Source organism: Lutra lutra, chromosome 9, assembly GCF_902655055.1.
Source record: "Lutra lutra chromosome 9, mLutLut1.2, whole genome shotgun sequence".
Lineage (NCBI taxonomy): Eukaryota > Metazoa > Chordata > Mammalia > Carnivora > Mustelidae > Lutra > Lutra lutra.
This window is the reverse complement of record NC_062286.1, coordinates 54,220,414-54,243,212: the sequence shown is the minus strand read 5'-3', so window position 1 is coordinate 54,243,212 and position 22,799 is coordinate 54,220,414. Positions and strand designations below refer to the sequence as shown.

Genomic DNA, 22,799 nt, shown 5'->3' with positions numbered 1-22,799 from the left:
ATCTGATCATGGCATCCCCTCCTAAAACTCTCACTGGCTTCCCTATTGCTCAGAAGATAAATGAGACTCACAGGGTCTCTGTGATCTAGGCCCTATATTTCTCCTCAGGCCTTTCCAAGCATAACCTCAGACAGAAATCATAAAGGAAAAGACTGACATATTTGATTGCACAACAATTAAAAATATCTCCAAAACCCCACTTTAACAGAAAGTAAATGACAAAACAGGGGGAAAAGGCTGCAGTGTAGATGTGTGTGTGAAAGGGTTAACATTTTAAATATGTAAAGAACTTCTGCAAATTGTTAAGGAAGATGAACACTCTAATAGGAATATGAGCAAAGAAACATTAAAAAAAAAAAAGCACCACAGAAGAAATATAAAGGACAGATAAAAAGACATACATACAGACGGAAAGAAACAAAGAGAATATGTCCAACCACACTTCTGGGGCACCTGGATGGCTCAGTTAGTTAAGTATCTGAGTCCTGATTTTGGCTCAGTCATGTGATCAGGGTCAGGCTCCTCGCTCAGCAGGGAGTCTGCTTGAGATCCTCTCTGTCCCTCCCCCTCTCCCCCCACCTTTCCCCCTATACCCAGTGCACTCTCTCTGCCAAATAAATAAATAAATCTTTAAAAAAAAAAAAAAGATACACTTCTTATGAAAGTATGTATTGGTTTAATCTTTCTGGAGGCTATTTTGTAATACATATCAAAAGTTAAAATATGCATATCGTTTGATCCAACCTTTTTCACTTTCAGAAATTTATTCTCAGGAAGTGATAGAACAAGTGCCCAAAGGTTTGAAAAATACTCGTTGTGGTTGTTTCATAATAGCTATAAATAACCTAAATGTCTAATAGGAGACTGGCTAAATAAATCACGACACATCCACACAATGGACTAAAACTGATGATGCAGACATTTAACACAAAAAGATAGTTAGGGTATACTGCTAAGTGAGAAAGCAGATTACAGAGGATGATGTGCAGTATATCCTTTTTCTTATAAAAATACACAAGTCTGGAAGGCACACCAAAATATTAACAATGGTGAACTACAGGATTATGAATAATATTTTCTTTTTTATTACTTTTTTTTTTTTTAACTAATCTCTACACCCCATGTGGGGCTCGAACTTGCAACCCAAAGACCAAGAATCACAGGCTCCACCAACTGAGCCAGCTGGGTGCCCCCATATTTTCTCTCTTTGTCTAACTTTCTCTTCTAATTATTCTACTATCTCCACAGAGTAACCTGTATAAAAAAAATATTTTATGAGGGATGTCTGCCTGGCTCAGTCGGAAGAGGATGCGACTCTTGATCTTAGAGTCATGAGTTTGAGCCTCAGGGGTGCAGAAATTACTTAAATTTAAAAAATTTTTAAATGTATTTTATGACATCATGATTGCTTTCTTCCATATCAACTACACGTCATACATGGAACTGGCATTCATTTCATTGTTTCAAGTCTTCCAGCCCCCAACACCAAATACCAGTAGAGAGTCTGCAGCAGGGCCCTTACTGAGATACAAACATACACAGCATTGAACAGTGAGTTATAATCCTGGAAACTTCTCTGTGGTTTCAAATAAATGGTAATTGAAAGACTGAGATAGTATTATAACAGTGTCTAGAACACTGCTTTACACTTAAAGTGTGGAGAAGGGCCTTGTGTGTTTGAGGAGGGTAGGCGGGAGATAGGACGAGAAGGGATAGAAAGTGAGAAGGAAAACGGAAATAGGTTAAGTCCCTACAGCATTGATACTCAACTTTTCAGACAAATGCTTCTAAGCACATTTAATTAATAAGAACTATCAAATGGTAACTCGTTTATCTCTTCAGAACTCAACCTTTCTGGAACATGAAGCATAAAAAACTAATTTCTGTGCCAATGGGAGACAAAGCCCATGCTCAGCAGCACCTGTAGTTTATCACAGACAGGACCCTCCAACTCTCACTCACAGCCTCTTCACTGGTGCACGCGGTTCTAATAGGCTTAGTCATCTGGTTTCCGGGTCCACTGCAGATTAAGAGTGACAAATTAGAGAGGCACTAATTCAGGAAGGCACATGGATAGCAGCAAGAAGTGACGAGGGACAGTCTCCAAAGAAAGGAACCAGAAAACACAATAAGGCACAAACATAAAATTCTACAAGCAGTGTAAGCTAGGAGCAGTTTATTCAGGAGCAAATGGTCTTACCCATATCAAGCAAGCAAAGATCCTAACAGACCTACTAACAATGCATTTGAGAAATAAAAGAATGGTGAGGTGTCAGACTTGGAAAGTAATGTCACCATCATGTCATCCTTGTTTTATAAACAAGGACCCGGATGGACAGGGTGAGGAAGTAAGCTGTCCACACTATAGGGCATGGTGGTCAACAGACATGTTCTGAGCAGGTGTACTTTCTACCTATACCATGCTGACTCTGTGATATATAATCTAGAAGACAGGAAATATATCATTTGTCTCGGAAAGAGTCCTATCCAAAATAGTACACTTTCAAAGCTGATAAACCCTCAGGGGTTGGGAACACCTGTCTTCCCATGATGAGTCATCTCACATGGGTTTTCCAAATGACCAGGCCACTCTTCTATTCAGCCTGTTGGCCCTTTTCTTCAAAAACTTAAGGAATTTCTCCCCACCCCCCTCACTCTCTATAAACCCCAATTCAACTTCCACCCCATAGCACTCGATAGAAAACAAAAGCCAGGAGGGGTGGGGAAAAAAAAAGAAAAAAAGAAAAAAAAAAAAAAAGGAGGAAAAAGAAAACAAACAAAAGCCATGAGGCAAGAACTCCCTCAACCTGTCAAACCCTACCAACTTCTCTCTTCTGTACCCATTCTTCTCCTGTGTCCTTCCAGGTCAGTGAATGAAGTGCCTTTTCTCTTGTCCGAAGTCCTCTCCTGCACCTGAGTTCAGGATTCTATCCATGACCTGTCACCAACTCCTCAGTCCTATTCCATCAATAATTCCCTCTGTACTGTATTCCCAAGCCCTTCCTTACTACTGGCTATTTCTTCCCTGTTTAACGTACTCAAGATGCTCTTCCACCATTAAAAATAATGAATTCCTCTGTGACTCAGCATCCAACTGACTTCCCATTCACTCATATCACAGCTTTCTGACTCCACTCCATACCACTGCTCCACTTAAACTGCTCCAACAAAGCTCATGAGTAATCTCCATATTTCCAAAGCCAAGAAACACCCTTTCATTCTTATCATGACCTTTCTGATTTCTAACACCCCAAAGTATCTATACTTTCCTCCTTTTAAATCTACTTAATATTCATTTCCATCACTTAATATCTCCTGGTTCTACATCTGTATCTCTAATCATTTTGCCTCCTTCATCTGCTCATTCATTCCTTCAAGTGGTTGTCCCTGAGCCCCTCAGATGTGCTAGACACTACACAGGGCACTGGGGATACACAATGAATAAGTCAGTCAAGGTCTCTGCTTTCATGAAGGTGATATTCCTGGGGAGGGAGATAAACAACAAGCAAGAAATCAGTTGATACAGGCTACCTGGCAAAATAAAACATGGTAAGTTCCTTATATTGGTTGGTGAAAGAAGGTCTCTCTGAGGTAAGATTTAAGTGAGGTCTGAATGGCAAGAAGTCAGCCAAGGAGAGCTCAGGAAGAAGAACACTGCAGGCACTAAAGACCTAAATAATGAGACCTGGAACCATAAAACTCCTAGAAGAAAACATGGGCAGTAATTTCTTTGACAACAGTTGCAGCAATATTTTTTCTAGATAAGTCTCCTAAGGCAAGGGAAACACAAGCAAAAATAAACTATTGGGACTACACCAAAATAAAAAGCTTTTGTGTTGTTTTGTACAAAACGAAAAGACAACCTACTAAATTAGAAAAGATATTTGCAGATGATGTATCTGCTAAGGAGTTAATATCCAAAATATATAAAGATCTTCTATAACTCAATGCCAAAAGACCCCAAATCCAAGTAAAAGAATGAGCAGAGGACCTGAATAAACATTTTTCCAAAGACAACACACAGATGGCCAAGAAACACATGAACAGGTACTTTAAAAAAAAAAAAAAAAAAAAAAAAAGCTCAACATCACTAATCATCAGGAAAATGCATATCAAAACAAAACCACAATGAATTATCTTATACCTATCAGAATGACTAAAATAATAATAAAAAAATAACAAATAACAAATGCTGGCGAGGATATGGAGAAAAAGAAACCTTTGTGCACTGTTGGCAGGAATGTAAATTGGTGCAGCCACTGTGGAAAATAGAATGGAGGGTACTCAAAAAATTAAAAAAAGAAATACCCTATGATCCGGTAATTCCACTAGTAGGTATTTACTCAAAGAAAACAAAAATAATAGTTCAAAAAGATATATGCACCCCTGTTCATCGCAACATTATTTACAACAGCTAAGATACAGAAGCAACCCTCATGTCCATCAACAGATAAACGGATAAAGAAGATGTGGTATATATATAAAAAAATGTAATATGATTCCACCACAGAAAAAATGAGATCTTGCCATTTGCAACAACACGGATGGACGTAGAGGGTATTATGCTAAGTGAAATAAGTCAGACAGAGAAAGACAAATACTGCCTGATCTCACTTATAAGGGGAATCTGAAAAACAAAACAAATGAACAAAGAGACAAACAAAAAAACAGACTCTTAAATACAAAGAGCAAGCTGGTAGTTGCCAGACAGGTGGTGGGCGGGGGGTGAAATAGATAAAGGGGATCAAGAGGTACAAACTTCCAGTTATAAAATAAATAAATCACAAAGATGAGAAGTACAGCATAGGAAATATAGCCAATAATATGCTAGGTGATAGGTGGTGACTACACTTACTGTGATGAGCACTTAGTAATGTACAGAATTGTTGAATCACTACGGTGTACACCTGAAACTAATATAACACTGTAATTACGTTATACTTCAATAAAAAAATTAATTAACTTTAAAAATAGATTTTAATATATTTTTCTATCCAAGTACCTACCCCCTTCCTTCCCTCTCACTTTATTTCCTTCCTTCCTTTTGCATTTCCTTTGTTCTTTTTTTTTCCTCGCGTCCCCCATTTCTTCCTTTCTATCTTTAAAAAAAAAAAAAAAAAAAAGGACATTCCAGGCAAAAGAACCAGCCACGCCTAAGATACCAAAGAGGAAACAACGTTCACTGCTCGAAAGAGATGAAGGGGAATGGCTGTGGCTGAAGAGCACAGAGGATTGGATTTTGGTGGAGAGAGAGAAGCCTTCAAAGGGGCTTGCAGGTCAGAGTGAGGAGTTTGGATTTTACTCCAGGTGAGCTTCTCTTCCTCTACCTACCCATAGCCCATTTCTCTCTTCTTCCACATGGTCTCCCTGTGAGATCTCATTCCATTTCACTTTTCATTAGTATCATGTGGTTACAGGACAACACTCACCAAACCTTTCTCTAAAATCCAGACCAGTCCTATCTTCCAGTGTCCTAAACCGTACCCACCCTTGGATTTTCACTGGTGCTTTACGCTAAAAAGTCCCAAACTAAAGTCATTCTCTTTCCCTCATACACTGCCTTCTTTCTTCATTTTGTTAACACCACTATCAACCCAGTCACTTAAGCCAGACGCCCAAGCTTCAACCTAGCTTCCTCTCACCTTCAACATCTAATTACCAACATCAATTTTTCAAGTTTAAAGGAGAGATAGGGAAGAGGGTAAATAGAAAAGGAATGGAATCTTTTGCCTCCACTAATAATGACACTTCCCAGTGCAGCTCATACATAAGCCAAAGTTAACAACCCATCTCAGGAATGTTGTCTTAGTCCCAGCTACACAAGTCTATATATAACACCTCAACCTAACCAACCCACGCCACTGTCCCTCTCAAACAGTCTCAAGAGAGACTACAGAACTTAAAAATCATGTCTTCCAGTTAGAAGATATCTCTGAGGCTGCCTAGTGATCTCCATATTTATACAAGGAAAAACACACAGAAGGTTAAGTCGTATGTCCCAGATCACTGAGAGAGACTATACAATCTATTTCACTTAGCTTGTATAGTTATTTGTTCATATGAGCTAAACCTTGAACCAGAACTTGCATATATAGACTTGGGCATTATTCTATCATATCCCCATAAAATCACTCCGAAACTGCTGCGTAAGCCACTTAAATGAACCATTTTATATTATTAACATAACATATTAATAATCTAAAACTATGTTTTTAAAAGAAGAATACTTCATTTTCTGAGAAAGTCTACATTACCGCAAATTAACTTTTTTTAAGTGAATTCTCATCATTGGTCAGAGAGCCACCAAGATCTGATCTTTCAACAAGGTCACAGAACTCACAGGGCAAACCACTGGGCAAGATTTACGATGATCCCCCTTTTCACTGCTTCTCTTTGAAAGTAACAAGAACAGGGAGAAATAAGTGCCTATGTATGTTCTAAGAGCTACATACAGTGATCAATTTTAGGTACCACCTCTCTAGACTCAATTTATAACCCAGCTGCTGCACTGTATTTATGAACATTTTAAAAACAAGATTCTCAGGCATCTGGGTGGCACAGTCAGTTAAACACCCAGCTCTTGGTTTCAGCTCGGATCATGATCTTGGGGTCTGGGGCTGAGCCCTGCATCAGGCTCCAAACTCAGGGTAGTGTCTGCTTGAGATTCTCTCTCTCTCCTTCTCCCTTTGCCCTTCCTGCTAGTGCTGTTTCTCTCCCTAAATAAATAAATAAATATTTCAAAAACAAAACAAAACCATATTATCTCTGATAAACTTAAGTCTCTTGTCCTCCCTTCCCTCAACCTGTAAAGACTACAATATACCTCTTAAGAGGGTATACCACCACTCCCCATTCTCTTTGGGTACCTCTTTTCCTCGCTAGACCTGGGGTTAGTCTGTGCTTTTTCAAATTATATATTCCTTTCCCATGTCCTTTGCTCCCATGCTCACTACCCTAAATATAAGTTGAAAATCACTGTCCTAATTTACTGCAGGCCAACAACCACCACGGGCTAGAAAATTAATGCATGCCTCGCTTAAAGACAAATTTTAGTTACTTCTGAGTTTTTGATACTTGACCTAACCTTCTCCATCTTCACTATATAGACAAAATAGTTTGAGTTCCTTTATGTAGTTAAGATACTTATCTTTGCATCTCTGCTTTTGAGATTGATCGAATTAGGTATCCATAATTGAATACAATCAATAAAGAGATTTCCAAGATTTTCTGGAAGGTGCTCTACTTTGCTTTGAATTTTTGTTATTTTTCAACTTTGCCAAAAACCTACAAGATTTGGTAGCTCTTATCATTGTAATAAGGTCAACACTTCAGATCTATTATACTACTGGAACAGGAATAGGGAGGTCTGTATATCCCACATTTGTTTGGCCTGTAGTGCCTACCCGGTAAATCTGAATTAGTATTGATTTACTATATTATTTCTTCAGTTAATTTACTCTCCAGTATGTACTGTTGCATTGTTCAAATGTAAGAGTCCTGAACTGGATACAAAATAAACCTAAGGTTTACATCCTGCTTCCTAAGGATTATCTAATACTTTAAAGTAGTTACAAATGAAATAGATAAATAGGAAAACAAATCCTTGAGATTATGAACCCAAAGCGCCAACAAAGGCAGCAAGAATGACAAGCAACCACAGGACAACAGGATAGACTATGAAGTACAGAGGTTAGGTAGGATTCAGGTAGGTGGGCAGGGCAGGGGAGTGGATCCCAGGTAGAGGGAGCACTGTGGTAAAGCACTGGAAAGAACTAAATCCATGGTACAAGGGAGAGGAGGACGGCACAAGCCTGAATGAAGCAGATAACTTGTGTTACAGCACAAGAATTTGAAGCTGGATAGGCAGCTGGGATCAGGCGTTCCTCAGGGGCAGAGAGGCCCTTCATACTAATAATAACATGAAAGGTTGGGGAAATTTTCCAACACACAGGTGGCTTTCAAGCAGGAAAAAAAATCAAAACCACAGTATTTCTTTGAGATTCCTTCTCTTCTCCTTATTCCTCATCTATATCTATCTATCTACAGAGTATAGCATTCATTTAAATAATGAGTTCCTTTATAAAGTTAAGATACTTTTTTTTTAAGATTTTATTTATTTATTTGACACAGAGAGAGAGATCACAAGTAGGCAGAGAGGCAGACAGGCAGAGAGAGAGGGAGGCAGGCTCCCTGCTGAGCAGAGAGCCCGATGCAGGGCTCGATCCCACGACTCTGAGGTCATTACCTGAGCTAAAGGCAGAGGTTCAACCCACTGAGCCACCCAGGCGCCCCAATACTTTTTTTTTTTTTTAAGATTTTATTTATTTGCCAGACAGAGACACAACGAGAGAGGGAACACAAGCGGGGGAGTAGGAGAGGGAGAAGCAGGCTTCTTCCTTCCCCACCGAGCAGGGAGCCCGATGTGGGGCTCGATCCCAGAACCCTGGGATCATGACCTGAGCCGAAGGCAGACGCTTAAAGACTGAGCCACCCAGGTGCCCCTAGCTAAGATACTTATAACTCGCATTTCTACTTTTGAGATTGAGAGATATGTGTATGTATGTGTGTGTATATATACATATTTCTCCAAGACACTAATTTCACCAGGTTATACACACAGCAAAACAAATATTGCCTGATAAAAACAAAATCCATGCACTCACATACTAAGTTACCATTTACAGACTGCTAACTATATGCTAGGCATTATGCTAAGCACTTTGCATAATTTCATCTAATCCTTACAACCACCCACAGTATTATCCGTACCTTATAAATGAAGCCAGGATCTTCATTGACCAACATCACAGGCCTAGGATTCAGGCCAAGGGCTGCTTACTTCCAATTCCCATGCTTTTAAACCACTGCACATGGGACTAACCTCAGAAGTCTTCTAAGGAGAACATCACAGTGCTTCCATTTTTCTGGGGCACAGGGGACAGATAGCAGGTTTTCCTCAATCACTGCTGAGTTACCCCTTCTGCTCAAACCAAGATTATACATAGCCGAAAGGTCATATGGAATTATTTCTCCCAGCACTGCCAAATCCCCACCACCGAGATGCTCAGGCTCCTAAAAACGGTAGAACAAAGGCCTGAGGAACAGAGCAAAGCAAGGGGAAACTAAACAAATCTAACAACCCAGTAGGATAATCAGCACTTCCTGAACCAACAAGATTCACTGACCAGGGAAAATGATGAGTTGGGGGAACAGTAGGAGACTTACCACCTCTGTAAATGTTGCTCAAGCCCCAATCCTCCAAGAGAAGCCCAACAGATGAGGCCAGAGTCCTCTTTTTTTTTCTTGTTCCGAAGGGTAATAGTCTCTATTTTGTTCTCAAAGTCATGCTCTGTACCAGAGGGACAATAATCTCTCTCTCACCCTAAAGGTCCCAGTACAATAGCTGTAAGCATCCTCAAAAACAGGCAGCAACAAAATGACACGGCATCATATTGCTTTTTCCAGGATTCAAGTCCTAGATGAAAGGCATCATTATTTACAATCATTATAATTACAAATGATAATCTAACATCAATGCTATGCTTGGCCTTCTATGATAATAATATAGGGATGCCATAAACTCTTTCATCCAATTATCTCTCGGCTCTTCAGAAATCAGGAATAACAAAAGCTTCTGCTGGCATTGCCATCCACTGTCTGCCAAGGTTAAGTCATAGCCCAAGGAGAAAACTGACCAGTTCGGGCTGATTCACTCACAGCAGGTCCTGAGTGAAACTCCAGATTTTCACTCTTTCAACTTTGTTCCGACTTGAGGAATTCTCTCTCTGCCAAGGTGAAAGCGTCACTCAGAAGGACTCCTCTTCCCTAACAATTGTTCATAACTCAACAAGAAGAACGGAGATTGTTTAAAGTATACATAATACACTAAAAATAAAGACAGCAGCCTAGCAATACTAAAGATACTGGAAGGGGGGGGAGGAGGCATAAAATGCTGCAGCCCGGACTGCTGAGGGAATCACATGGAATCAAAAGGCTTTTTGGGGCGCCTGGGTGGTTCAGTGGGTTAAGCCGCTGCCTTCGGCTCAGGTCATGATCCCAGGTCCTGGGTTCAACCCCCGCGTCGGGCTTTCTGCTCAGCGGGGAGCCTGCTTCCTCCTCTCTCTCTGCCTGCCTCTCTGCCTACTTGTGATTTCTCTCTGTCAAATAAATAAATAAAATCTTTAAAAAAAAAAAAAAACAAAAGGCTTTTTACTTTGGGTATAAGCACAGAACATATGATTTATTTATGTAGGCAATTTTGTTCCTCAAAAGAAACCAAAAATGTTGCAATACTCACTTCAACTTTGCTAAGAATACAACATATGCAAACATGCAGAACTAGACATGTTCCCAAAAACAAGGTTACTCGAAGAAGGGGTTCCAGAGAAAACTCTGTTAAGAACAATCCACCTTCAGTGTTTCCTAACCATTTCAGTCCTCACTGGTCTCCTTCTCCTCGACACCTCCAGAATTGAGAGACTACACCACACACCCTTTTGGAGGGTGCCTTTGTTTCATGTGCATTGCTCACATTATGTCAACAAGGAGGGCAGGAGCCAATCTTCCATTATTTTTCTGTATGCCACAGCATCATAGAGCTGAAAATACTGTAGATGCTCAGTTATCCTTGTGGCTCCTGGCTGGCAGGCCAAGCTGTCTCTTCTGCGCTCTGCATTACACATAACTACGCCCTCTCGTTTCATGGTCATAACATCCCTACAGAGGCAGGAAGGAAAGTTACTACAAATGAGGAACCAGTGGCTCACACTGGTTAAATGAGTTCCCAAAGCCACACCAGCAAATAGTAGTCAAAGAACTTGAACCCAATATCCCTAACTGCAAGTGCTAGACTCTTCCTGAAAATTCTTTGTGCAAAGGATTATCAACATCTTCTCTCACAACATTCTGATTTTTAGTAACTCGTCCCAACTGAACCTTCCTATAAGCAATTCAAGTCAGAAAATGCTTTCACAATACTTTTGGGTTGCTCAAATAGGAGCAATGAGAATACAAGGAGAATTGTTTCAAGTTCATACTCCATGTTCAGTCAGCAGTAGAGTACAGTGACAATGCCCTCGGCCAGAGCCTACAAAGACTTACCATTCTATCTCCTGTAGTTCACTGGTTCACTTCTGGAAGGAGACATTTTATACAGAAAATGATATGAAGATTTTTAACCATAACAGGTTAAACAGAAAGATTGTTGGCTCAATGATTCTGAGAAAATGAATTTAAAAACTAAGTGATTCGCCTAGAATCAGACGCGACCCTTCTGAGCCATCCCTGACTCCTTTCTCTTTCCCCAGTAACGGTCAACACGTCATGTTGTGCCACCTTGGCACAACTGACATTTTAGGCCAGGAAAGTCTTTGTTGTGGTGGGGAGGGAGGGCTATTGGGTACGCCGTAGGATGCTTAGCAGTATATAGCCTATACCCTTGGCCTATACCCCCTAGATGCCAGTATTACCTCCCACCCTGTAACAATCAAAAATGTCTCCAGACATTACTAAATGTCACCTGGAGGTAACTGCTCCTGGTTGAGAACCACTGGTCTAGATCAGTAGTCTCCAAAGAGAGGTACACAAAACAGTCCACTGGGGAAGGCAAATATATAGATGAGACTCTCCGCTTATATTATCATCTTAAAAAATAAGACCTTCTCTTTATTAATACTTACTAGATGGCCCAACACTAGTGTTCCCATCCAGTCTCTATGTCAGCCCGGGTCTCATACGAATCTAATGGAATAAGCAAAGAATGGAAGCTCCGTAGCGCAGGCTGACGTGGAATAAAATGTACTACAGTTCATGTGCTTGGTTAAGTAGATTTGCTGATCACATTTGTTTGAAATGAATTAACCCTCACAAAGCAAACAAGGGGCTTAAAAAGATTCCTGCAAAGATACCTTAGATTAAAGACAGCATACACGAACAAAAAAATATGGCAGTGCCTCATTTCTATTTGGGTGTACTTTTTTTTTTAAGATTTTATTTACTTATTTGATAGAGCGCACGCAAGTGAGCGCATGCACAAGCAAGGGCAGCAGCAGGCAGAAGGGAAGGGAGAAGCAGGCTCCCCGCCGAGCAGAGAGCCAGATGGGCTCCATCCCACCTGACCCAGAGGCAGAAGCTTAACCGACTGAGCCACCCAGGCGTCCTTCCTGGTGTAGTTTTCATCAGTCACATTATGATATAGAAACAAGATATGACAAGAAATGCACCAAAACCTATCCAGAGAGCTTAAAATACACATTTGCATCTCTTATCATAAATGATAAACTTCATTTTAAGTATATACTGTGCCTTCAGATATTAGCTAATGATAGCAGGACATGCACATAATGTATAAACAAAAAGGCATACATCCAATGAAGGGATTAAATGTTTAACTGAGAAAAGGAGACCTCACTGGTCTCCTTCCCCTCAACACCTTCAGAATTGAGAGACTACACCACACACCCTTTTGGAGGGTGCCTTTGTTTCATGTGCATTGCTCACATTATTCAACAAGAGGGCAGGAGCCAATCTTCCATTATTTCTCTAAATAATGCCATTTAGATAGTGCCATTCCATGCAAAAAGTTTAGCGAACATTGCTCCAAACCAACACCAATAGAACTTTTTATGATGATGAAATATTTTCTATCTGTGCTGTCCAAAATTGTAGGTCCTAACCACGTGTGGCTATTAAGCAAATGAAAAGTGGCTAGTGTGCCTGAAGAATTAAAGTTGAATTTTAATTTCGGTAACTTAAATTTAAACAGCCATATGTGGCTGTGGCTACTTTACGGGACAGCACAGCCCTGGACCATTGGTAGATTATGTTATCTCGAAACATAAAGCTCCCAGCAGGCAGTGCACTTTCCTGCTTTTTCTCTTTGGCCATGGTATTCTCTCTGCCTTGAATCTACCTCAAATAACACCTTTCTTTAGCTTTCCTGACTATTCCTGACCCCACAGAATTAATTGCTGCCTCGGGTCTGTTGCCCTCCCCCTTTTATAACCTTCCACTCCCACACTTAGAGCTACTGGCTCGGGCATCTGAAGTTCTGGCATTGGGAGTTCCTCAAGGCAGTGTCTTATTTATCACTGGCTGATGTCCAGGACATCGTGAGTGCTCAGTAATGGTTACTGGATACGGCAATGAATGGACCAACAAACCCTGATCACCCTGTTTAGACTGCAGTGCTCCTTCCGCCATACCAAAAAAAAAAAAAAAAAAAAAAAAAGCAAGCTCCAGAAAAGCAGAATGAAGGCTACTCTTTGCTACTTCACACTGCCAGATGCTACTTCAATAGACAATACCATTTCTATTATTACCACTGTTTGGCTCTTTCAGATGCAGATGTCACAGTTATTTCTTAAGCAGGCTTGAAAAGCATTTAGCCTTTGAAGAGCACAAAATGAAGGTACTTGGTGGTGTGAGCCCCTCTCTGAGGGTCACCTTTTAAATACTGCCATGACTGCTCTGAGGCAGTCATGGCTCACGGATCCCGGATTAATGTTTATCAAGCTTTTCCTGTGTACTCTACATGCAGCTTTAGCTACTCAGGTACAAGTGGACGCCTCCCCTTATCCCCTCCCACTCAAAACCCACGTGAAACTGTTTATCATCTTGCATTGAATGAGTATGACTTTGTTAGAAAGACCAAAGGCAAAGGCAAGGCTTTGACCATGCAATTGCTTATTCTGGATTTCATTTCTGAATTCTAGATTTGGCTATATTTAGCAAAGCTAAAATCATCATCGTGCCCGAAGCCAGGAAGAAGACACCATTCACAAGCCACCCCCTGAAAATCTGCAGTTGCCACTAAAAAACCAGACTTCCCAGCAGGCAAAGACATCTGAGGTGGGAGGGATCAAATTGGTGTTTGCGTCAGAGAAGACCTCAGGTGCTCAGAACCAACCTCTCTGCCTGGCACTTAAGCTCTCCATAATCTTATTGCCTCTTTTTTTCTCTCTAACCTACCTTCTGGTCTGGTCACACATCCTCACTCTCTCCCCCGTCCACTCCTTTCTCTAACACTGGTCATCCCACTCCCCCACCTGCTTCTCCTTCAAGCTGCCTGCCTCTCACTGAAACTTCCAGACGGCTCCCCTGCCCCCAAACACTACCCTCCCAACCCTTGCCCCACAATTAGCCTAGGGCTGAGGCACAGACAGTAGAAGGGCAAGCTGAGAGCTAATCAGTAGTTACTCGAAAGACCCAGGGCTACCAAAGAAAGTGAGCAGCAAGTCAACAGCCAGGGAACAAATGTAAAAGAATTCCCTTCTACCATTCCATGTCCTTCTTTCCTTCCATCTTCTTTCTGGAAGGGAAATTGGTACTAACCCAGACGATACCACTAGTCAGTATCTCTGAACTCATCATACTGTTTCACCACTACACACTTGCATATGCTAACTCTCTCTGCTTGGAAGGCCTTGGGTAACCCTCATCTGGACCATCTGCTGGGCAATTTCCATTCCTGTTCAAACCATACTTCATTTATAAACCCTGGCCCCCAGGCCCTTTCTCTTTATCACCTCATGACATCTTTTTATCATCTACTATACACCAAGGGCCATGCCAAGTGCTGGACACTGATCTTAGGGTTATGTGTTGGTCTACGAGCTCCTTAAGAGCCAGGCCCATGTCCTATTCATCTTAGTAATTCTGGAATCTAATGCAGTGCCTGCCACAAAGAAAGCCTAAGGAACATTCACTAAATGAACACATGTGCATATCAATACTAACACAAAGTAATCATATGCTACATATGTGTGTGTACACAGACATACATACATGTATACATATGTTTGTCTTAGGTGTTTAAACCTCACTACCTTGTGATGTTGGTAGAAAAAATTTTAAGTTTACTAGTACAGAAACTCACTCAGTAGTTCTCATTAAGTCTAAACCTAGATTTCCTCAGTGGAAGTAAGGAAACTGCTCTGATGGGGCATGTGGTCCACCTTATATAGGACTGATGCAGTTCTGGAAAGTGGTCTTGGACACAGCAGGTATTCAACAAACATTTACTGTTTAAACCTTAGACGTAAGGCCTCATATAGCTAAGGACAAATAACAAAAGCACAGCTCTTCAGTCCTTCTCTGAGCATTGCTCCAATTTTCCCATTGAGCTCATTCCAGAAGCTTAACCAAATCTTCCCTTGATATCACACGCCCATGACCTCAGACATGATTAGGAAGTAGTCATGGCATCCTCACTGAGGAAGCTAGAGAAGATACCCACCTCTACACCCAGCCTGGAGGTAGCCATATTCCCTGAACTCATGGTCTAGAGTCTTCACTTCCCCCGAACAAGCCCCAGTGCCCAGTGAACAGTCAGTGAAAGCAGGCGAGCAGGGCTGATACTGATGGAGAGATGGCAGCCCACGCATTCTCCTGTCTTACTCCAGCACTCTCCCTTGGTGTTCTTGCATTCCTCACTATAAAGCATAGACTGATACCCATTGTAGAGAAATAGGGATGACACGTGGGATGTGGTGCTAAAGAGTCTGTGTTTAAAACCCACCCTCCCCAAACCGTCTGGTCATTGCCCTGGCAACTCAATGCATAATTGTCATCATCCTTGGACAACTCTGGCTGGGACTGGTGGTTAGGTCCACGCCTGGGGACTCATAGAGAAAAAGGTGCAGGAAGGAACATGGTCACCCGAGACATGTTGACCCTTTAAGGAGCTAGTGAGGCTTCTGCAGAAAAATATCTGACTCTGTCCACCCACCATGGGGAAAAGGATTGTTGCAGATTGCTATAGCCAAACCAACCTCCAGATTCCCCCCAACACTCTCCCTTAACTATATATAGGATAAAATGTTGCTGGCAAATAATGGCTACCACTCATTGAACACCTGAAAAATAATTCACATTCATTGCCTCATTCGATCTTTGTGACCACGCCAAAGGAGAGGGGTTCTCGATCTTTAGCTTGCATCAGAATCTCTCCAGAAATCTGTTCAAGCCCCACCCTCGTGGTTTATAGGGTGAGGCCTAATTTGCATCTCTAACGAGCTTCCCTATGATGCTGATGCTCCTGATCCAGGACTCCACGCTTTAAGAACCACTGCCATAGGGAAACAGATTCAGGAGAGATTTGAAATGTCTTATCCAAGGTTTCACAGCTAGGAAAGTACAGATGCAGAATTCGAACCCCGATCTGCCTGACTGTATAGAACCAGTGCTTGTAACCATGGTATACTGTAAGTGTGAATATGTGCCTTCGTCTTACCAAATGCACTGGCAGTTCCTTAAAGGCAGGCATCACCCTTTAGATCTCCCTATTATGCCTCTCAGAACTTAGTAGTACCTTTTTTATTTAGTAAATGCTACATAAATAATTCATATACAGGCTCCTACATAGCTATATACCTCTAAGAGCCACAAATTCAAACTCACTTATAGTCAAAGAATATAAAGAGAGCAGAATCACCAGACCCAGTTTTACAGGAGACTCTCTCCTGCTGCTCTGAGTCTTGGTCCATGCTATCTCCACACCTGCATAACTCCTACTCATTCTCCGGTCAGTCACTTCCTGCAGAAAGCAATTCTTGGATCTCTAAAACTGGGGGCCACTGCACCCTAAGCTTGTCTCCACGACAAGCACATATCACTCTATTCTAACGGGCTGTTTTCCATCTCTCAGCATAGTCTGTAAACTATAGCATCTAGTTTTATGTCATATCCCCAGGGCCTAGCACAGTGCCTGGCGCATCATAAATATGCCACGCTGCTTGATGAATGAATAAACGAATGCAGAGCTGCAAGTCCTTAATTCCATATAAAAATACCATAATGCATGATGTGCAGTTCTCAGGAATGAATTCCAGGGAAGAGGAAGATAGCCGAGATAATAAAGACCAACTTTGCCTTTCTCTCCCCCATCATTCAGACTCTGAGAACAGGCACTGCTTAGGGTAGCACCAACTACAATGAGACAATATTCCAGCTGAACAAAATGCTCCTGAGCTGTAAGGTCAGCAGAAGCCATTCAAAGAGAAGGAAAGAGCTCTGTGCCCCCTCATTCCTCCTAATTTCTCTCTCACATACTCCTCCATTTCTCCATCCCACTGCAGTTAAGGGCTTTGGCACAGGGATGAAAGACACAGATCAGATTCAAGGGTGCAGATCTGGCAGCGGGCACAGAATCATCTCCCATCCTGCACCAAAGCCCACAAGGAAAGATCCACAGGGACAGTGACTCAGGCCCCGGATTAAGTCCAGCTAGAGCAGTGCTGAGAATGGAAAAGAGCAAGAATTTCACAAGGACATTAATTGTCAGATCTTTTTTTGTTAAGCGTTTTTAAAGTAAAGGCTTTCACCCTAACCCCAGAAAAATGGGCCCAAGTTGAACCCAGTACTTGCACAAGCTGAGAGCCAAACACAGCTTCTTCTTCATCTCAACCCACATGCCTGCAACAATCACCATGACAGGCATCTCCCAGGCCCAGGTTAGGACCTTTGCTTCAACCTGAGCTTGCAAAAAGGCTCCTTCTCCAGCTTATAAACTGTCCACCCCAAAACCACCATGTTGACCTAACAGAAGCCTCTCCCTTCCCCCATCCCCTCTCAGCAATAACACAACCTACAGTAGGTTGGCCCCATCCAATTAGTTTGAATAGCTTCATCCCCAGGAAATTGCTGCTTTTATTAAAAATAAAAGCACACAAGGCAGGCAATGGGCTGTGAAAAGTATGAGTCTGGCATAATTATGAAGGTCGAGGTTACGGTTACCAAAAGATACATGCAAAGATTTCCAGAAAGCCTGGGGGATAAAAATATATATTTACATATCTATAGATACACAAATGAACACACATGGAAAGAATTTACACAGCAGATCTAAATAATATCTTCTCCAATTGAGGAAAAACAAAAATCAGATGCCACTCTCAAGTACTTCTTTCGGCTAAAAAATAAAAATAAAAACTAAAACAGGAGGCAGAGGGGCCTAGTAGACTGGTTTCAAAATAATCACATTCATCTCGTGTAATTTCTGTTATCTTGGCTACATCCTGGGGACCTGATTATAGTTCGGTCAGGAAACAAAACTAGTCAAATCCACCAAAAGCCTTGGCTCTTAGAAAAACATATTCCCATTCTCTGAAAATCCTCTCTTCCTCCAATGCCTGCTCCTGGGAGTGGGAAAGTTGGGTAGAAGGAGAAACCCCTCTCTCCTTAAAGCTACTCCACCTCCACCCTTCAGCCCTCACATCACAATTTCAAGTTTATGAAAGATGACAAGCCCAGCACCCTACATTTGATGTGAAGCTTTACACTTTCACACATACGTTTTCTCATCTGATCCTTATAGTTCAGTGAGGCAGACAAGAATTGGCTTGCCAATTTTTAAAGAAATAAAATAAAAGGTCACCGAGGTAAACAATTTCCAGCAACGTTCTTCCACCCCACAAGCCCTGTCACTTCCAAATCTCAGTTTTAAATTTCTCAAGGACAATGATTCACTGAGCAAGGGGAGGGGGAAGGGAGGGTCAATTGGTCAAAACCCATTCATCCACTGAACAACTAGAAACCAGTCTTGCTGCATCAGCATAAGATTTTAATTCACGGCACACTGAAAGAGTCCCACCATACCTTCCGCCAACACCTCGTCCACAGTGACCTGCTGTCGCCCAATGCCAAAGACCCTTCCGATGTAGCCACTGCCCAGGCCCGAGGTGCTGCCCCCACCTCCGCTGGAGCCGGAGCCCAGGCCAGAGCCGCCCTGCTCTCGCCGGGAGTCGAAAAACTTCTTCATCTTGCGAATAGGAAGCAGTAAAGCAAAATACCGACGGTTTCTGGATTTTTTTTTTTTTTTTTTTTTTTAAGAAAACAAGAGATCCAAGGATTTCTTCTCGGATTTCAGCTCGGAGAGGAGCCACCCGAATCCGGCCGTGGGGGTGGGGGCTGAGGGAGGATGCCTATAGGAATATGCGTGTCAATCGCGCCGCGGTCCCCTCCTCCTCAAGAGAGCGATTCGTGTAAGTTTAAACCTGTGATGACAGAAGAGAGAGAGGATGAATCAGTAACACACTTACGAATTCAACCGCTGAGTCCTAGAGAGAGCGAAAGCCATCATCCCGGGGAAACGCTCCGTGCATTTTCCTAGCAAGAAAAACCATGGGGCTGAAAACCCGGCAGAGCCCGGGACCCCTGTGCCCGCGGCTCGGAAAAAGGAAGGATTCGGCCGCCTCGGCCAGCGCCGACCGAGCCGGGCACTGCCTCCCCCTCCTCCCGGGTCTCCCCGCCGCCCCAAAAGGCAGCATCCCGGCGGCACCCACTTGAGACGGCTCGGCGGCTGGCTCCCAGCTACCAGCCCTGCAACATTGTCACGGCCTCCGGGCCGGCCTGCGACGCGGAGAAGAGGCGGCGCTGCAGCGAGAGCCGGGGCCGCGTTCGGCGCCCGCCCGCCCGCCAGCTGATCCCCGGAGCGCCCAGCGGAGACTGACCCGCCGCCCCTCCCCCGCGCGCGCTCCCGCCCGGCTCCATCCACCCAACCAGGAAGTGAACCGCCGCCGGAAGTGCCTCTCGGGACGGCGCGGCGACGGGCCGAAGCTCTCCTGTTGCTGCCGCTCAGTCGCGACAGACGAAAAGGAGTCGTCGGAGAGAAGGGGACCCGGGAGGGGGGTGTCTCAGTGTGGAAAGAGTTTTGGAAAAGAACTTTTATCGCCCGGCCCGCATGGCACCATGGGAAAGGTAGTTCGGCGAAACCCAGCGGCTGGACTACAACTCCCAGGATGCCCCTGAAGGAGCGAGCGAGGTGGCTGCGGTGGCCTCCTCGGCCTCTAAGGTGGTTAGTGGGGTGGTGCATTTTGTGGGGATTCGGTTATTTAAACACATCCGGTAAAGAGACTGCCAGGGACTAGGAAACTGCTGCATGTTCCACCCTTTTGAGGCCATCTTATTTGCGGCTTGACCTCCCTGTACAAGGGATTCTGGGGGTTGTTGTTTCCAAAAGGATCGAGGCTGACACCTGAAGGACGCGCGTTAACCTCTTAGCCCCTAGCCTGTCCTGCGGAGCTTACCGACGTCACCTGGGCAGAAAGTGGAAGACAGGGGGTGATCGGGAGAATTTCACTGGCAGTTGGTACAAGGCCACACCCGAACGCCAACCCGAAGTGAAATCTGTGCCCTTCTGCCCGCAACCTCAAAAGCTGTTTTTGCTCCAGTTGTTATTGAGAACTGCTCAGCGGTCAGCTCTGAGCTAGGCGCTGTGAGAAAGCGTAACAAGACAAGTGTTTCGTCTGAGAATTTACAGGCGAGACTCAAACCGAGAAACTTAAGGGGTGTGTGCAGGGCAGATTCTAGGGTACCAGCAGATCCAAATCGTTGGCTCTGATCCCAAACTTCGGGGCTGGGCTGCAGACAGTGACGCTAAATTCTTCCACCTTTGCTGATGCTATGGGTGGGCCTGACCTTGACAGAATCTTCCCTCACACAAGAACCCAAGGCTGATCTTCTGTTATTTCTTTTTCACTTCAAGATTTCCTCCTTGATGCTTAATATACAGATATCGCCTGAGTGCCCAAGTCCACTAGGTGGACAACGTGATTTTCATCTGCCAAATTTAGAAGATTTGGAAGGCCGGTTAGTACCCTTCTCCTTCCCTAGATTTCCTAATGGATGATGCTGAAAGTAGTTCCAAATCCCTGCCCCCGCTTCCCAAAAAATCCATGATTTTTCTAACCACCCGAATATAGGTTATTTCTCACCTCCACCCGCTCTGCCTAATTCTGCGACAGCACTCTTGGCTTGTAATTCGTCCCAGAACTTTTTCAGTAGGCATTTGAGGAGAGGACGGAGAGGTACTCCAGGGGGAAAAAAAATGGTTCTTGCCTTCTCTAATCTGAATGTTGAACTGAGCCGTAACTGCTGCTTCTCCTTCCTCTTTTCCATCCTCCTCTCTTCCTTCTCCTTTCCTCCTCCTCCCCTTCCCCTCCCCCATCCTCCTCCTCCTCCTCCTTTTTTCAAGTAGTGCCTTTGTAGTTAAGCTTCCTATGTAGAGACAGCATTTTTTCTTCCAGAGGGAGTCAATGTTGTCACCTCAGTTCACGAATTCATGCAGCCACCTCCAGGGTGGAATGCAGCACCTGCCAGAACATTCCCTCAAAGAAAGCCCACAGAGGCATGTTCTCTGCACTTTCCTTAAAAGGCTAGATTTTGTCTTGAGGAAGTTTGGAATAAACCTGAAAATAGATGGGAAAGTTCATTTGGAATTAGACTCATTGACCTCCATCTTTATCTACATCTATTGATCTTGACTGATTTTTTTGAAGAGGTTCTGTTGGGTCCCAGAATCTGTTCCTATCTCAGGTTTTACTTCTCTAGACATTCCTGTTACCAGACTAGGCCAGGCTTATGCAAATCCCAAGTCTCACTTCTGAGGAACAAAAACTTGTTTTTATCTGATAGGATTAAGGCAGCTAACAAGCATCCACGTGATGCTTTGAGGAGGTTTCTTTATAAAGAAGCAAAAGAAAGAAAAAACATTAGAACACTGGATTTCTTGCTTTCCATTCTTTCAGAGATTAATAACAATTATAATGACAAAGCTCCAGTTTTTAATCCTTTATATATAATAATTATTTGATCCTCATAACAGCCCTATGAAATAAGCTAATATTAATCGTACTCATTTTTTAGATGAGGGCTTTGAAGCATAGAGGTAAATGAGTTGCTCAAAGTCACACAGATAGTGACTAGCAAAGTCAGCGCTTAAACCCAGACTCTTTGGCTTTAAAGCCCAGTGTTTAACTAGCTACACTGAATTGCCTACTCTCAAAGAACAAATACAAACTGATTAAAATACTAGAAAACAGTTAAAAACATATCTGCAAGCAATAGGGGACCAGGAGACGGAAATCTCTGCTACTCCATAGCTCTGCCCTAAGCCCCTTAGGTTTCTGAACCTATTTTCTCAGCCATAAAACCAGTGCTCTCTTACAACTCTTAATAATTTTCTTGGGGCGCCTGGGTGGCTCAGTTGGTTAAGCGACTTGCCTTTGGCTCAGGTCATGATCCTGGAGTCCCGGGATTGAGTCCTGCTTTGGGCTCCCTGTTAGGCGAGGAATCTGCTTCTCCCTCCAACCCTCTTCATGCTCTCTCTCATTCTCTCTCTCTCAAATAAATAAAAATAAAAAATATATAATAATTTTCTTGTTCCTGAGTGCAAAATAATCACAGATCAGCCACCATAAACCCAAAACTCCTACCACACTTATTTTCTGTGTAATTTGTCCCACCCTTCATCTCGTTCTTATTCAACTTTTCATGTATATATATTGTCACCTCAAGTACTCAAAGTCAGCGAACAGTCTTCTACTTATCTCTTTAAGCATTCAGTCCAATAGTATATATAGTATGTGTCCTTACCAGTACTTAAATAAGCCAAATTATTGACTTCAAATTAAATGTGACATAGAAGAGAGCAATCTGATTAAGGTAGAAAAATTGATTTTAAGTATTCTGGACTAGGTAAGCTTTTGAACTTAGTCTAGGAGATACTATGGATGAATACCTAATCAAAGAGAAGGGGAGGGCACCTGGATGGCTCAGTATGTAAAGCAGCTGACTCTTGATTTGGGCTCAGGTTATGAGTTGTGAGGTGGGGCTCTGCGCTGGGCATGGAGCCTGCTTAAGATTCTCTTTCTCCCTCTGCTCATCTCCCCCCACCCAAAAAAAAAAAAAAAAGAGAGAAAGAAGGGGAAAAGAAATTGACATTTAATGTATATTTTCCATATGCCAGTTACTGTATTAAGCACTTAACATAATATCTTGTTTAATCCACCTGTATGCATCTC

The 22,799-nt window shown here is 42.8% G+C and overlaps 1 protein-coding gene and 1 long non-coding RNA gene across 24 annotated transcripts in view; one reads left to right on the top strand and one right to left on the bottom strand.

Annotated features, from left to right (window-relative positions):
• The window catches only part of AAK1 (AP2 associated kinase 1), a 175,796-nt gene extending 156,346 nt beyond the window's left edge, over positions 1–19,450 (bottom strand). For 11 of the 22 annotated variants that reach the window (XM_047747121.1, XM_047747127.1, XM_047747130.1 and 8 more), the window contains exons 1-2: positions 19,281–19,449; positions 18,595–18,992 (exon numbers count right to left, since the gene is read on the bottom strand). In XM_047747121.1, coding sequence (XP_047603077.1) covers positions 18,595–18,757 — 163 coding nt within the window. In that variant the 5' untranslated portion in view covers positions 18,758–18,992; positions 19,281–19,449. Of the gene's footprint in view, positions 1–18,594; positions 18,993–19,280 lie in introns of all 22 variants that reach the window. The other 11 variants (XM_047747137.1, XM_047747138.1, XM_047747139.1 and 8 more) reach the window with 3 other exon arrangements.
• Positions 19,451–19,628: 178 nt separating this feature from the next.
• Positions 19,629–22,799, top strand: part of LOC125109999 (uncharacterized) — a 78,823-nt gene continuing 75,652 nt past the window's right edge. For both annotated transcript variants that reach the window (XR_007130407.1, XR_007130408.1), the window contains exon 1: positions 19,629–20,586. This is a non-coding gene — a long non-coding RNA (uncharacterized LOC125109999). The remainder of the gene's footprint in view (positions 20,587–22,799) is intronic.